The sequence below is a fragment of the Artemia sp. Qi Xiang Cuo genome, chromosome 10 (genome assembly GCF_049724085.1).
Source record: "Artemia sp. Qi Xiang Cuo chromosome 10, ASM4972408v1, whole genome shotgun sequence".
In the NCBI taxonomy this organism is placed as follows: Eukaryota; Metazoa; Arthropoda; class Branchiopoda; order Anostraca; family Artemiidae; genus Artemia; species Artemia sp. Qi Xiang Cuo.
In genome coordinates, this window is record NC_142803.1 from 3321489 (window position 1) to 3335562 (window position 14074).

The 14074-nt window shown below is 36.7% G+C and overlaps 2 protein-coding genes across 2 annotated transcripts in view; both read right to left on the bottom strand.

Moving 5' to 3' along the window:
* LOC148947364 (lactase/phlorizin hydrolase-like) overlaps positions 1–14074 on the bottom strand; it is a 232719-nt gene that overhangs the window by 209919 nt on the left and 8726 nt on the right. The window contains exon 2 of the mRNA XM_089095777.1: positions 6198–6424. Coding sequence (XP_088951903.1) covers positions 6198–6421 — 224 coding nt within the window. The 5' untranslated portion in view covers positions 6422–6424. The remainder of the gene's footprint in view (positions 1–6197; positions 6425–14074) is intronic.
* The window catches only part of LOC148947365 (uncharacterized), a 511279-nt gene that overhangs the window by 122102 nt on the left and 375103 nt on the right, over positions 1–14074 (bottom strand). The gene's annotated exons all lie outside the window — the stretch shown is intronic.

Here is a 14074-nt window from a genome sequence, read left to right on the forward strand (position 1 = left end):
GAAGTTTAATCTTAATACACTAAGCCATTCCACAAATATTGCTGATACGCCCATTTGACCCCCTTTTGACACCCTTAGTAGTGCTAGTAGCAGTGATAGTAGTAGTAAAAGTTGCAGCGGTTGTAGAATTAATAGTAGCATGCATATATTGCCTTTTCGTCAATTGATCTTCCCCTTTAAGCATTCATTGAAAGTTCCAACTTAAAATCCAATTCCATTTTTATTACAAGCTCTTTGGGAAATCTGGGTGCACATAGTATGTTTTGATTTAGCTCAAATTTTCCCTCAATATTCACTCGCATTTTCACCTTCAGACGCTTAGACTTAGTAGTACTAGTATCATAGTAGTAGTTGTAGAAGTAGGGGCAGCAGTAGAAGTAGTTATGTTTGTAGAAGTAGTAAAAGTTGTAGCATGTACACGTTTCCTTATGGTCTGTTGAACACCCTCTTCATGATGCCTCGGAAGTTTTAATACAGTAATCGGTTTCAAATCCGTTCCAGTAATCCGTTCCGTTCCATCATCTTGGTACACTAAGCCGTTCCAAAAATACTGCTGATACGCCCTTTTGACAATCTTTATACACATAGTAGGTTTCGATTTAGTTCAAATTCTACCCAACAGTTCCTCGGTAGTAGTGGTAGTATTAGTAGTAGTTGTGGGACTAGTAGTAGTAATTGTAGTGGTAGTTGTATTAGCAGTAATAGTAGTAGTAGCAGAAGGAGCATTAGAGTGCATCTCCCTTATCATTGCTTGAAAATCCCAAATCGATATGCTTAGTCATTTCGGAGTTATGCCCTTTTGACAACCAATATGCACCTAATGTGTTTTGCTTTAGTTCAACCACGCCTCTCAACATTCACTGAAAACCTCATCTGAATGCCCTTCGTCTTTTAGAAAGTAAAGGCTCACATTTCTTAGTAACATATAGTATTTGTGAGTAATGGGAGAATTGCATGACTTTCAGCCCTTAACCTTAGGGCTTAAGGGGGAGGGGATTGACCTCCCCGAAGACATACTTACTGGACCTTTCAATTATACTAAAAAAAATTGATATTTAAACAATTTTATTGGATGTGTTTGGGGTAAAGATAAGCGTAGGGGTGGGGGCAATAGTCACCTTTCAATCACTTTTGACTCTTAAAAAGGGCACTAAAGCTTTCAACCAAGTAACGTCTTTGCTAAATAGTAACTTTTCTTCGTTATCCTTGAATAAAAATGTCCTATGGAAGACTTAGGGAAGGAGCAAGCCATCTCTACTTTTTAACCGTTTGGTACCCCCTCCCCCCATCAGGTGAAAGAGCATGTGCATATGTGGTCTACGGATTGGGACAGACGGGTTGCCATATATTCTCTAAACTATTAATTGAGAATACGAGCGCCCTTAGTCTCAGCTATGTAAGATGGCCAATGTAATGAAACATTTGTTTCCATAACCACCAGCAAGACAGTACCAAAGGGGAGGAGATTACTCGTAAAAAAACGTAACAAAAATCAATATAAAAAATTTATTCATTTTTTGAAGTTTTTTGTACCCCCCCCCCCCCCCAGAAAAAAAAATCCTGGATATGGCCCTGACCACCAGTGTTAAAAATGAGCTCTGTCCAGCTCTAAACTTTGATGTGTTTAATAACATTATTAAAATATAATTTATGTCAATTTTATTTGGTTATACCAGGCAAGAATTGAAAAGGGGTCTGACTTCCCATCTACGCCTTCTTATAGTAAAAAAAAAACAAACAAAAAACAGAAAGTAAAGACAATCTAAAGAGTGAAAGCAGCTCAACTCTCATCAAATTTATTAACAAACTCGATCCAGTTAATGGTTCAGCCTCTGCTTTGGCTCATACTTGTGAGGTCCCTTTCAACAAAAGGACTTGATTTACCCTTAAACTAATAGGAAAAAAAAAATCAGAACAGAATTTGCAGATATCTTGAAAACAAATTTAGGCTTGTGTTTTTCACAAATGTTCCAACGCCTATTTTTCCCGAAAGCTATCGCATGCCTCTAGAGTCCCGGCATGTGGAATCCCCCCCCCAATAAAAATGCTGGAGCTACGCTGCGGGTTATTGATGTTAAAAGTAAAGATCACCATCTAGTAGTGTCAAGGGTTAATTTAAAGCTATAATTTAGGAGGGGTATTGGTAGATTCCAGGATGAGAATTTGAAAGAATCTTTCTCGGAACATCTAAATAAAAAACTGATGAGTTTGAAATTTAACAGGGTAGAAGGGTTCCATTATAACTTAACCCTCATGTAACTGAACCCCCAGAAACTGAACCCCTGTAACTGAACCACCGTGCAACTGAACCCCCGTGTAACTGAACCACCATGCAACTGAACCCCCGTATAACCCCGCCCCCATGCAACTGAACCCCCGTGCAACTGAACCCTCGTGCTACTGAACCCTCATGCAACTGAACCCCTTTTAACTGAACCCTCGTGCAACTCAACCCCCGTGCAACTCAACCCCATTTAACTAACCCCCCGTGTAACTGAACCCCCATGTAACTGAACCCCCAAGTAACTGAACCCCCGTGAAACTGAACCCCCGTATAACCAAACCCCCGTGAAGCTGAGCCCCCGTGCAACTAAACCCCCGTGCAACTCAACCCTCGTGCTACTGAACCCTCATGCAACTGAACTTCCTTTAACTGAACCCTCGTGCAACTCAACCCCCTTGCAACTCAACCCCATTTAACTAAACCCCCGTGTAACTGAACCCCCGTGTAACTTTAACTGTGTGTAACCATGTAACTGTGTGTTAACAGAACACAATTGATGAGCGAAAAGTGATGAAAGAGAGGAATTCTCAGCTACCATTCTTGGGAGACATCAGACAGTTTATAAATGACCATGGAATTCCTGTGTTGTTTTAAAGTCACTTTTCTGTGAATAGGCAGCGTAGCGGCAGAGTGCACCTGCCGACGATAAATCACATTAGTCCAGTTTTTGTCAGGAAAAAATTACTCAGTGATAATTTATTGCTCCCGCTAGCATTATGCGCTTGTAGGTCCGGGCCAAGGGACCTAGTGGTAAACCCAGGCTTGAGTGTGCACATATTTCTTTTTGGTAACTTTATTTTCCATTTAAGTTCTCTCCGAAACTTCCAACATAATACATAAATCCGTTTTTTAGCTTCGCCATTTCGAAAATACGCATACACTGAGCGTCTTTTGATTTAGTTCAAGTTCTATCTCAAATACCTCATTCTGTCAAATTTTCAGCTTTATATGCGTAGCCTTAATAGTGCTAGTTTAATAGTAGCAGAGGTCGTAGTAGGAGCAGTAGAGGTAATAATAGTGTTGAATTAGTAGTAGTAGTAGCAGTATTAATAGCAGTAGTAGCAGGTAGATGCCCCAGAAGTTTCATCTTGATACGCTAAGCTGTTCCAAAAAAAATTGCTGATACACCTGTATCAGCAATCTGTATGTTATTGCAAGTTACTAATTGTTAAAATTTAAGGTTTATATAGAAGGGATGATCGTAAAAACTTTGAAGGAGGCTCGTTCGATTGGAAATTGAAAGTTCAAGTTCAATTTCGAAGAATCAAAGGTAATCACAGAACAATCAGCCTTTCCCTCTTAACCGACCCCCCCCCCCAAATACATCCGATCAAAATAAAAATAAACATTTTGTTCAAAATAGTCTAAAGGTCAAATAACCATGCCTTTGGGGCTAACAACCCCACCAGCAGCATCTGGGGCAAGGGCTGTAAGTTAAGCTAGTTGCTCATTGCTAACACATAAGGTTTTTGTAGAAAAAAATTTGTATGAACTTTGGGGGGAGAGGCACAATCGATTAGAAATCAAAATTTCCAGTGCACTTTTTCAGAGTTAAAAGTGATCAGAGGGCTTCCACCCCACCATATTTTTCTCCCAAATACATCCGATCTAAGTGTTGGGACGGCCATTTCATTTAAAACAGTTTAAAGGTTAAATAACTAAACCATATTTAAATAACTATGGTTCATAACCGTATTGTGTTTTACCCAATGTAAGTACAGTGGCTGAGTTGCACGAGGGTTCAGTTACACAAGGGTTCAGTTGCACGGTGGTTCAGTTCCACGGTGGTTCAGTTGCACGGTGGTTCAGTTGCACGGTGGTTTAGTTGCACGGTGATTCAGTTGCACGGTGGTTCAGTTTCATGGTGGTTCAGTTGCACGGGGGTTCAGTTACACGGGGGTTTAGTTACATGGGGGTTTAGTTATATGGAGGTTCAGTTAAATGGGGTTCAGTTGCCCGGTGGTTCAGTTATACGAGGGTTCAGTTGCATGGGGGTTTGGTTATGCGGGGGTTCAGTTGCACGGTGGTTCAGTTACACGGTGGTTCAGTTACAGAGGTTCAGTTGTTTGGGGTTCAGTTACACAGGGCTTCAGTTACACGCACACCTGGTAAAAGATGAAGGAAATAATTTTAGGAAAATAGTTTGTGTAGTCGCTGATGGTGTCTTACGGAGGAAAGTCAGAAACGCAGTTAGAATCTTACTGAAAATGCTTTATATTTAATAGAGAGGAGGAGGGGCTTGTAAAACAATTATTTGAGTGATAGATCATATAAAAATAAAAGAAAATAAAGAAAGTGGAGAAAGCACTAAAATGTAAAGTAAAGAGGTGTGAAGTGGAAACCACGGACTATGAACGTGGTTGTTGAAAAAGGGGAATTACCTAGTGATTTTAGGAAAACTCTAATTAAACCCCTTCATAAGAAAAGTGATAAGAGTGAGTGTGGTAATTATAAACTCATTGGTCTTGTTTCTGTAGGAAGAAAATTGCTTAGTTTGATGATACTTATAGACTTAGAGATGCTATAGATGAAGTTTCAAGAGAACAAGGGAAGGAAGTGCCTTAATAATTGAGGAGAGCGTCAGTCATAAAACGTCTTTAGTCCTCAGTTTTATAGGTTTTGAGCATGCGTTCGATCCAGCTGATAAAAGAGCTTCAACTAAGGTCCTATCCTTTTATGGTATACCAGATAAATACATTAAAGTAGTTGATGCAATGAAGGAGAATAACAATGCCGTAGTAAAGGTGGAAAGTGAGGTTAGTAGCTGGCTTCATATTAAGCCTGGAGTTATGCAAAGTTAAATTCTATTTCCATTTATATGGATCATTTTGATGTACTTTGTCTTAAGGAACAGATCAAAGGCAATGAGGGAGTAGGGAATCAAATTGGAAAGTAAAACTTTCCTAAACATAGATTATACTAATTATTTAAACATCCTAGTTGAAAATTTTAGCAAAATGAATGATCTTTTAGAGGCTTTTTGACTTCAGAGTAGGATAGGTTTGAAAATTGAAGTCTAGAAGATTAAGTTGCTAAGACGAGAGATAAGTGAAGGCAAAGAGGTGATGTTGGGTAACGATAAGATCGATCGGGTGGACTGATTCACTTACCTAGGTTATATTATTAGTAAAGACTGTGGTTCCAGTGAATATGTTAAATGTTGAATAGCAAAGATTTTTTCACACTTGAAAAAAGTTTCAAAGGATAAGAAGTTCAGTCTGCAAACCAAGATTAGAAGTTGTCAAAAGCTACAGTTTTGACATTGGTAAAGTATGGTTCTGAAGCAAGGATGATCCGAAAGATGGAGGTGGATTTATTAGATGATTTTCAGAGAAATTGTCTATGTATTTTGGGAGGTTCCTGATAGACCGTATCTCAAATAGTAAGCTGTACGAAAAATGTGATTCAATCCTGCTTTTTAGGTCTAAAACTAGAGAAAGAATGAAAAGGCTAGGATAAGGATGAAGGAGAAAGATTGCCAAAGATTGCCCTTGTCGGCCAACTGTCAAGGGCCAAACTATCAAAGGTCGTCACCAAATGGAGTGAGATCATTGTAAAGAAAGATTTAAGGAAAATTGGAGCTTTTTGGGAGGGTATGAAGAGGGAGGCTTTGAATAGATTGGGATGGAGGTGGAGTGTACGTAGCTGTGGTGGACTGTGGTGGACTTATAAGCCGGTTCAGTAAATTACTTTTAATACAGCTATGATGGACAGCTACACACGATGGACAAATCTTATTTATCCATCAGTGACTCTGAATTTTGTTTCAAAAATAGAGTTTGTGAGTTAAAAATGTTAAATATTTGCTAAAAAAAATTTATTTAGCTCGAGAAAATCCCATTTCTAGTGGAACTGTTGGTTAGGACAGCTGAAAAAACGGCTTTGAAGCGATTACAAGCAAGACTTCACTTACGTATACCAAGTTGGATCTTGATAGACATAGGTGTCTTTATCTGCGTCTTGACTTATCCAACCTATGTCACTTTGGGAATCTGCAACCATAAATCCTCTGTAAAAGTTGTGCCCAAAAAAGTCAGAACTGCCTTTAAGTTCAACTATTTCTTGTTGTGTGAATTCAGGGAGACGTGATTTTTCATAGCCTTGAAGCTGGGATTTCTCTGCTATTTTTTGTTTCATAATCTAAAATAAAAATCTAAGTCAATATAGATATATATATATTATATATATATGTATATAATATGTATATACATACAGATATATATATATATATATATATATATATATATATATATATATATATATATATATATATATATATATATATATATATATATATATATATATATATATATATATATATATATATATATATATATATATATATAGATATATAGTATATATATATATATATATATATATATATATATATATATATATATATATATATATATATATATATATATGTATATATATATATATATATATATATGTATATAATATATATATATATACATATATATATATATATATATATATATATATATATATATATATATATATATATATATATATATATATATATATATATATATATATATATATATATATATATATATATATATATATATATATATATATATATATATATATATATATATATATATATATATATATATATATATATATATATATATATATATATATATATATATATATATATGTATGAAAGAAGCATAAATCTTTCTGTTCAAGCTAAATTTAAGAGAGACAAGCTTCCCGTAACTTTAGCGAACATTCTTGGTTTAATTTCTCCATTATTCGCAAACGAGAACCTCTGATGTCATGACCGTATGTTATTCCCAAAAACTTTCATTTGTTCAATCGTCACATATGTAAGACCACTGCTTTGCTGCTTGCTTGTCGAGGGACAGAATTCCAAGAACTCTCTGTCTTTGGTGCATTCACCCTTGGACCAATACTTTTCTAACCAATTATCAGGCGATCAATATTTTCTTGCAGAGAAGTATGGTTGCAGCTTAATACGAGTTAGTCGTCAGCATACAAAAGCAGACTGAGGGAGCATAGATTGATACTGAATCATCAACCATCGTTTTTGTTATTTTGGATGCTATTCAACAGGATGAGGCTTAATACAGATCCTTGTCGAAGACGTCGTACAAGTCTAATCGGTCTGCTAAGATGATCCCCTGTCAGTCTAACCTTCATTAAACTGGCCGACTACCAGAAAAAGGAAAGTGCTATGACGTGAGCAGTCACACAATACTCGAGAAATTTCGGAAACACCTGAGACTACACAACTGAATCAAATGCAGCTGAGATGTCTAAACTGCACATAAAGAGGAAGCAACCCATTCTGTGGGCTTTGTCAATAGATTTTTTTAAAGGTCTACGTACAAACGTGGCGGAATCTCGGGTTTTGTGCGGAATCTGACCTGACGATAATTCAATCTACACTTCTTCAAAGGTTTTGGAAGGAGAAGTAGCTCTAGGACTTTACGGAGAACATTTGAAATGGTAATTGATCTATATCGTGTACACTGATTTTTATTTCTTACTTTTTGGAGGATATTAGACAGAACACCAGCACAAAATGAGCTGATGACAATTCCACAATCGACGCACATCTCGAACGGAAAGGTGATATGCTCAAACAAGAGGTCTTTGCCATGCCTTAGGTTATCTGGATAAATGTCATCGAGACCAGGTGCCTTTCCATGTTTTAATTTACGAATTGTTTTTATAGAGCCGATTTAGATATCACAAAGGTATTCCACACTTTTATTTTGGTTTATTTTGTACCTCGCCTTAACACGATTTTTTGTTTGTTTGACCAGGGGACACTTGTCCCAACCTGTTTTTTTTTAGAACCAGATAGGACTTTACGACTGTGTGCTAAATTTTCCGCGGAATTTATGATATTACAAATTGTCTCACATTTTAGATTTTTAAAGCTACCGGATCTTGGACACCGTACACTAGTAGCTGGTAGGACACTTTAATATTGCTCAGGATTTCATCAAAAGTTTGATGATACAGCACCGTGTCAATTTTACCCACTCGGTTTTGATAATGTTTGTTAGCTGTGCAGGTGGCAGTAGATTGAACAGGGACACCGAAAGAAAGACCTAAATGGTCACTACAGGAATGGTTCTATATTTTCTATGAGTGGGAATATCACATGGTCAATATTACTCGTAGAGCCACTATTGTGTATATAAGGAAAATGCTGATCTTTGTCACAAAAAGATATCCCATCCGGGAGTTCTACTAGAATAATTTCTGTTGGTTTACCAGGTACGGTGGGGTTAAACTGGAAGTCTTCACAAAATTGGGCAGCGTCTGTTGCCGATTCTACCCAAGAGTGCTTAAACAACTAAACGCTTTAGCACAGCTTTTCTCATAACGATGGCTATTCAAGTTTGGTGGGAAATACATTTTGATGAGGAAAAAGCTAGTTGGTCCAACAAATTTCAGAGAAGAATACAATTTGCACGGATCTGGATCTGGTCGTTGAATATAACAACAGTGCCACTACTAGGTCTTCGACGCGTAAATTGTCGTTTGGCTTCATGTATGAAAACCAATTTGCGCCGAACGAACTGGAAGAGAGCAAATTTTTCCTTGGTAAGTAGGTGCTCTTGTACACAAATTACATTACAATTTTAGCAAATTAGACTAAGGTAGTATATTTTCTGAGCGTTGTGTCCGTTTATGTTTCGGCAAAATACCTTAAAATTATTCATTTTCGGGTTGGTACACTTTCTTCATGGCTTTTTTGATGGCTGGGTTGATCAGGCTATAGCTTGCGTGATCGTTCTTCCCGCTGGAACAGAGGTCACACTTGACACTGTTTGATTGACATTGTTTTGTGTTTCTCTTGTCAATTCATGAAGCTCTGCACAATGGGGGCAACAGGGTTGATTACTGCAGTCTTAAGCCAGATGTTCGAAAGACTTACCTTAAGCACCTTTTCGGAATTTAATTAAGCTTCGTTATTTTGAGGTGAGTGTACTCAAAATAGACACATTGTCGGATAGCCCTGTCACGTGATGATATATCTGCAAATACGAGTCAAACTATCTGTGAAGCTCCATACTTTTTAGCTTCTTTGACTTTGGGGTTACTAGCTATTATCTCTTCTGGCACAGTACCTAGCGGGACAAATTTTGCAACAGCCATGAACTTTTCTTTCTGGCATTTTACTTTAATATCATGCATCTTAGATAGTGAATCGCTTCGGGCTTGAGCAGCAGAGTCCAATTTCACAGAAGTCACTAGGCCAACGACTGCTGAATCTTCTGCACATGCTCAGGGGTCATAAACGTCTGCTGAATCTTATGCACATGCTCAGGGGTTATAAACTCAAATAGCCCTGTCACGTGATGATGTGTCTGGAAATACAAGTCAAACTGTCTGTGAAGCGCCATATCTTTTAGCTTCTTTGACATGGGGGCTACTTGCTATTATCTCTTCAGGGGCAGTACATAGCAGGACGAATTTTTTAACAGCCATGAACTTATCTCTCTAGTATGCCACTCTAATATCAGGCATCTTAGACAGGGAATCATTTCGGGCTTGAACAGAAAAGTCCAATTTAAATCTTCTGCACATGTTCAGGGGTTATAAACTCCCCGATAAACTGTTTCTGATTTGAGCAAGACTCAGTATTTTCCGGGGCCAGAACACTAATGAACACCCTATTGAGATTTGTTTAGAACCCCTTCCCCTCTGTCTAATTGCCCAAATGCTATAGGGCCTTTAACATTTTGATAGACTGTAAAGGAACTGCTGTAAAAACTGCATATCAACGTTTTAGAAGTATCAAGTAGATACATATTTTCTGTATAGTAGCCTTGGGTAACCTCTAGTACCTTTTTTGATATATATACACGGTGTCTTATTTAGGACATTCATCCCAAGCTTTTAATGCATATTATTTTCTTTTTCTTCAAGAGTACTCGTCAAGCAGTTCGTGGTGACAAACTGTAAAATAGGAACAATTCGGTCCAATAGAAACCGAAACTCTAAAAATCAGAATTTTGAAAAAAATTGATCCACCTAAATAGGCCTATTATTTTTTTGTACTGCTCCGACTACATGAAATTCATTAAGTTTAAGATTATCCATCAAATGCTACGGGCCTAAGAAAATTTGCCTGGTTTTTGTAAAAGGGGAAAATACTACAAAAAGTTCATGGACTCAATGAAAATCACGCCATCTGACTCAACATAATAGAAATCCCGACTGTAGAGGTTTGGAACTCTTACCTAAAAAAAAATCTGGACTTCAGTACCTTTCAGTACCATCAGTACCTTTTGCAGGAAAAAAAGCCCACGGGTGTTTTTTTTTCCGTAAGGTTGCATATATTGAACAAATGGGCCTAAAACATCGATAAAGGGCTTTTTCAAAAGGAAATCAAAGGTCTAGAACCCATTTTAAGTAACGACAGAGATTGGAGGGCAACTAGCCCCCTTCCCAAGTTTCTTATTTCCCTGAAGTCATCCGAACAAAATTTTGAGGTACTTTTTTTGTCCAACATTGTTGAAAATTCCGTTTAGCATGCCACTGGGGATGAATTGACCCCCCGAGCCCGTGGGGAAAGAGTTGTAAGTTATGACATTTGCCCTTTGTTCTCCTATGGTATTTGTTATTAGGAAGTATACACATTTTTAGGAGGAGGGGGAATTTTCTGTGGGGTTGATTTTGTAATGGACAACTATATCAAATAATCAATAGCCCCTTAGTCCTTGAAACAAGATAATAGCCCATTAGTTACATAGTATGGCGCATAGTATTCTATAGATGTACGTAGTCCACAAAATATAAAAAGTTAATATATAGATTTATTTTACAGCTTCATATATTAACTAAGTAGATTTACTTTAAGTTATTTAAAGTTACCTAGTATGGCGCATAGTATTCTATAGATATACTTAGTCTACACAATATAAACCGTTAATACATAGATTTATTTTACAACTTCATATATTAACTAAGTAGAATTACTTTAAGTTACTTAAAGTTTGTTTGATGCATACTTTAGGGATCATTTAGTTTTTGAAGTATCAGGTAGCAAATTTAACAAAGAGAAACCTGTATGGAAAATTCACAAAAATGAGCTTAAAATTATTTGATACCAAGTGCAGTCTTGGAAAACCCTGGAAATCTTGGGCTAACGAACAATCTGTAGAAACTCACAAGAAATAAAATTTTACTCCCAATTTCAAAGTTCTAGATAATCTTATCAAACAGTTCGTGGTAACGAACTGTAAGTAAGGAGCGACCCGGCTCAATGGTAACCGAAACTCTAAAAAACGGAATTTGCTACCAATAGATACATCAAAAGAATCGGATTTTAATTTTGATTTCAAATATATAAGTTTCATCAAGTTTAATCCTACCTATCAAAAGTTAAGCGCCTGAGAAAATTTGGTTGATTTTCGCGAAAAGGGGGAAAGACCCCTTAAAAGTTATAGAACCTTAATGAAAATCACACCATCATATTCAGCACATCCGAGAACCCTACTGTAGAGGTTTCAAGCTCCTATCTACAAAAATGTGGAATTTTCCATTTTTTGCCAGAAGAAAGATCACGGATGCGTGTTTATTTGTTTTTTTGTTTGTTTTTTTTCTTTTTCCCCGGGGGGATCGTATCAACCCAGTGGTCCTAGAATATCGTGGGAGGGCTCATTCGAACGGAAATTAAAAGTTCTAGTGCCTTCTTTAAGTGACCAAAAAAATGGAGGGCAACTAGGCCCTCTCCCATGCTCATTCTTCCCCCAAAGTCACCCGATCAAAATTTTGAGATAGCTATTTTGTTCAGCATGGTCGAAAATACTATAAATATGTCTTTTAGGATGACTTAATCCCTCGAAGCCCCCAAGGGGAGGGCTGAAAGTTATGAACTTTACCCAATGTTAACATATGGTATTGGTTATTGGGAAGTATACAGACGTTTTCAGGGGGACTTTTTTGTGGTTGTGGGGGGTGGGGGTGGGGCGGGGGTTATATGGGAGGATCTTTTCCTGAAGGAAGTTTTCCTAGGGGAGGGGACATTTCTATGAAGGGGGCGCCGGATTTCCCAGCATTATTTAAAAAAAGATCAGAAATTAATTATAAAAAAAACAAGTTTTCCAACTGAAAATAAGGAGTAACATCAAAACTTAAAAAAAAACAGAAAATATTACGTGTATGATTGGGTTAACCCCCTATTCAATACCTCGCTCTTTAAGCCAAAGATTTTTTAGTACTTTCATAAGAGCTATTAATTCTAGGTAACGGCCTTTGTGATTAAGGGTCATTTTTAAAGAACTGGAACAAAATTCGAACTTTAGCTTAAAGAGCGAGGTATTGACTAGGGGGCGAGCCCCCTAATATACGTATTGAAAATATATGAACATAGAAGTTCGTTGCGTAAGTTAATTCGTAAGTTACGCATATTTATTAGTAATAAAAACGTTTGTAAATAAAAATAAACTAGTTTCGAGAAAGGCATTTGAACAAAAAAAAAGTAAAATTAATCAGCAAATTTTGTTTTAATTATTCGGCCTTTGTGATTAAGGGGTCATTTTTAAAGAATTGGAACAAAATTCGAACTTTAGCTTAGAGAGCAAGGTATTGACTAGGGGGTGAACCCCCTAATATACGTATTAAAAATATATGAATATTTTTCTATTTGTTTCCTCTTTAAAACATTAGGAACTTGTTGCTTTTTGTGTTTGCATAATTGTAATTCCTTGTTTTTGTAAATATTCTTCAGTTTTATTGCCTTCTATGTCAAAAGGCACTTACCGCCATAATTTGGCAAAGTCCGTGTCCACATTAAAACTAATAGTTTTATAGTTGTGGCATACCCATGTAGTATCATGTAGTATCCAAATACACATGATAGCGTATATATTTTTCATGATTGCTGTTTTTATAAAACAAACAGAAATTATTCCGTATATGAAAGGGGCTGTCCCCTCCTCAACGCCTCGCTCTTTACGCTAAAGTTTTTTTTTTTAAACGAGGGCAACTAGGCCCCCTCCCACGCTCATTTTTTTCTCAAAGTCACACAATTAAAATTTTGAGATAGCCATTTTATTCAAGATAGTCGAAAATCTAATAAATATGTCCTTTAGGATGACTTAATCCCCCACAGTTCCCAGGGAAAGGGCTGCAAGTTATGAACTTTGCCCATTGCTTACATATTGTATTGGTTATTGGGAAGTATGCAGACATTTTCAGGAAGAATTTTTTTCTAGTGGGGGGGGGGGTGGGGGGCTGGAGGGGGGGTTACGCGGGAGAATCTTTCCGTGGAGGATGTTTCTTTTGGGTAAGGGATATTTCTATGAAGGGTGAGCCGGATTTCTGAGCATTATTTAAAAAAGATCAGAAACTAAATAAGAAAAAGAAAGTTCTATCAACTAAAAGTAAGAAGGAACATTAAAACTAAAAACGAAGAGAAATTGTTACGTATATGAAGGGATTCAACCCCCAGTCAATACCACCCGTTTTACGCGCCAGTTTTTTTAGTTTTTTAAAGAGAGATATATATTCTAATTAAACAACCTTTTGGATTCAGGAGTTTGTGAATTAAATTTTTTTTAACTTTTAACGTAAAGAGCGTGGTATTGACTAAGGGGAGAACCCTCTCATATGTGTAATAACATATACGTAATAAAAAAAAAGCGATACGGCTCAATAGTAATCGAAACTTTTAAAAACGGAATTTTGATGTCAATAAATGTATCAAAGGAATGGGCTTATAATGCTGATTCTAAATATATAAATTTTATTAAGTTTAGTATTACTCATCAAAGGCTA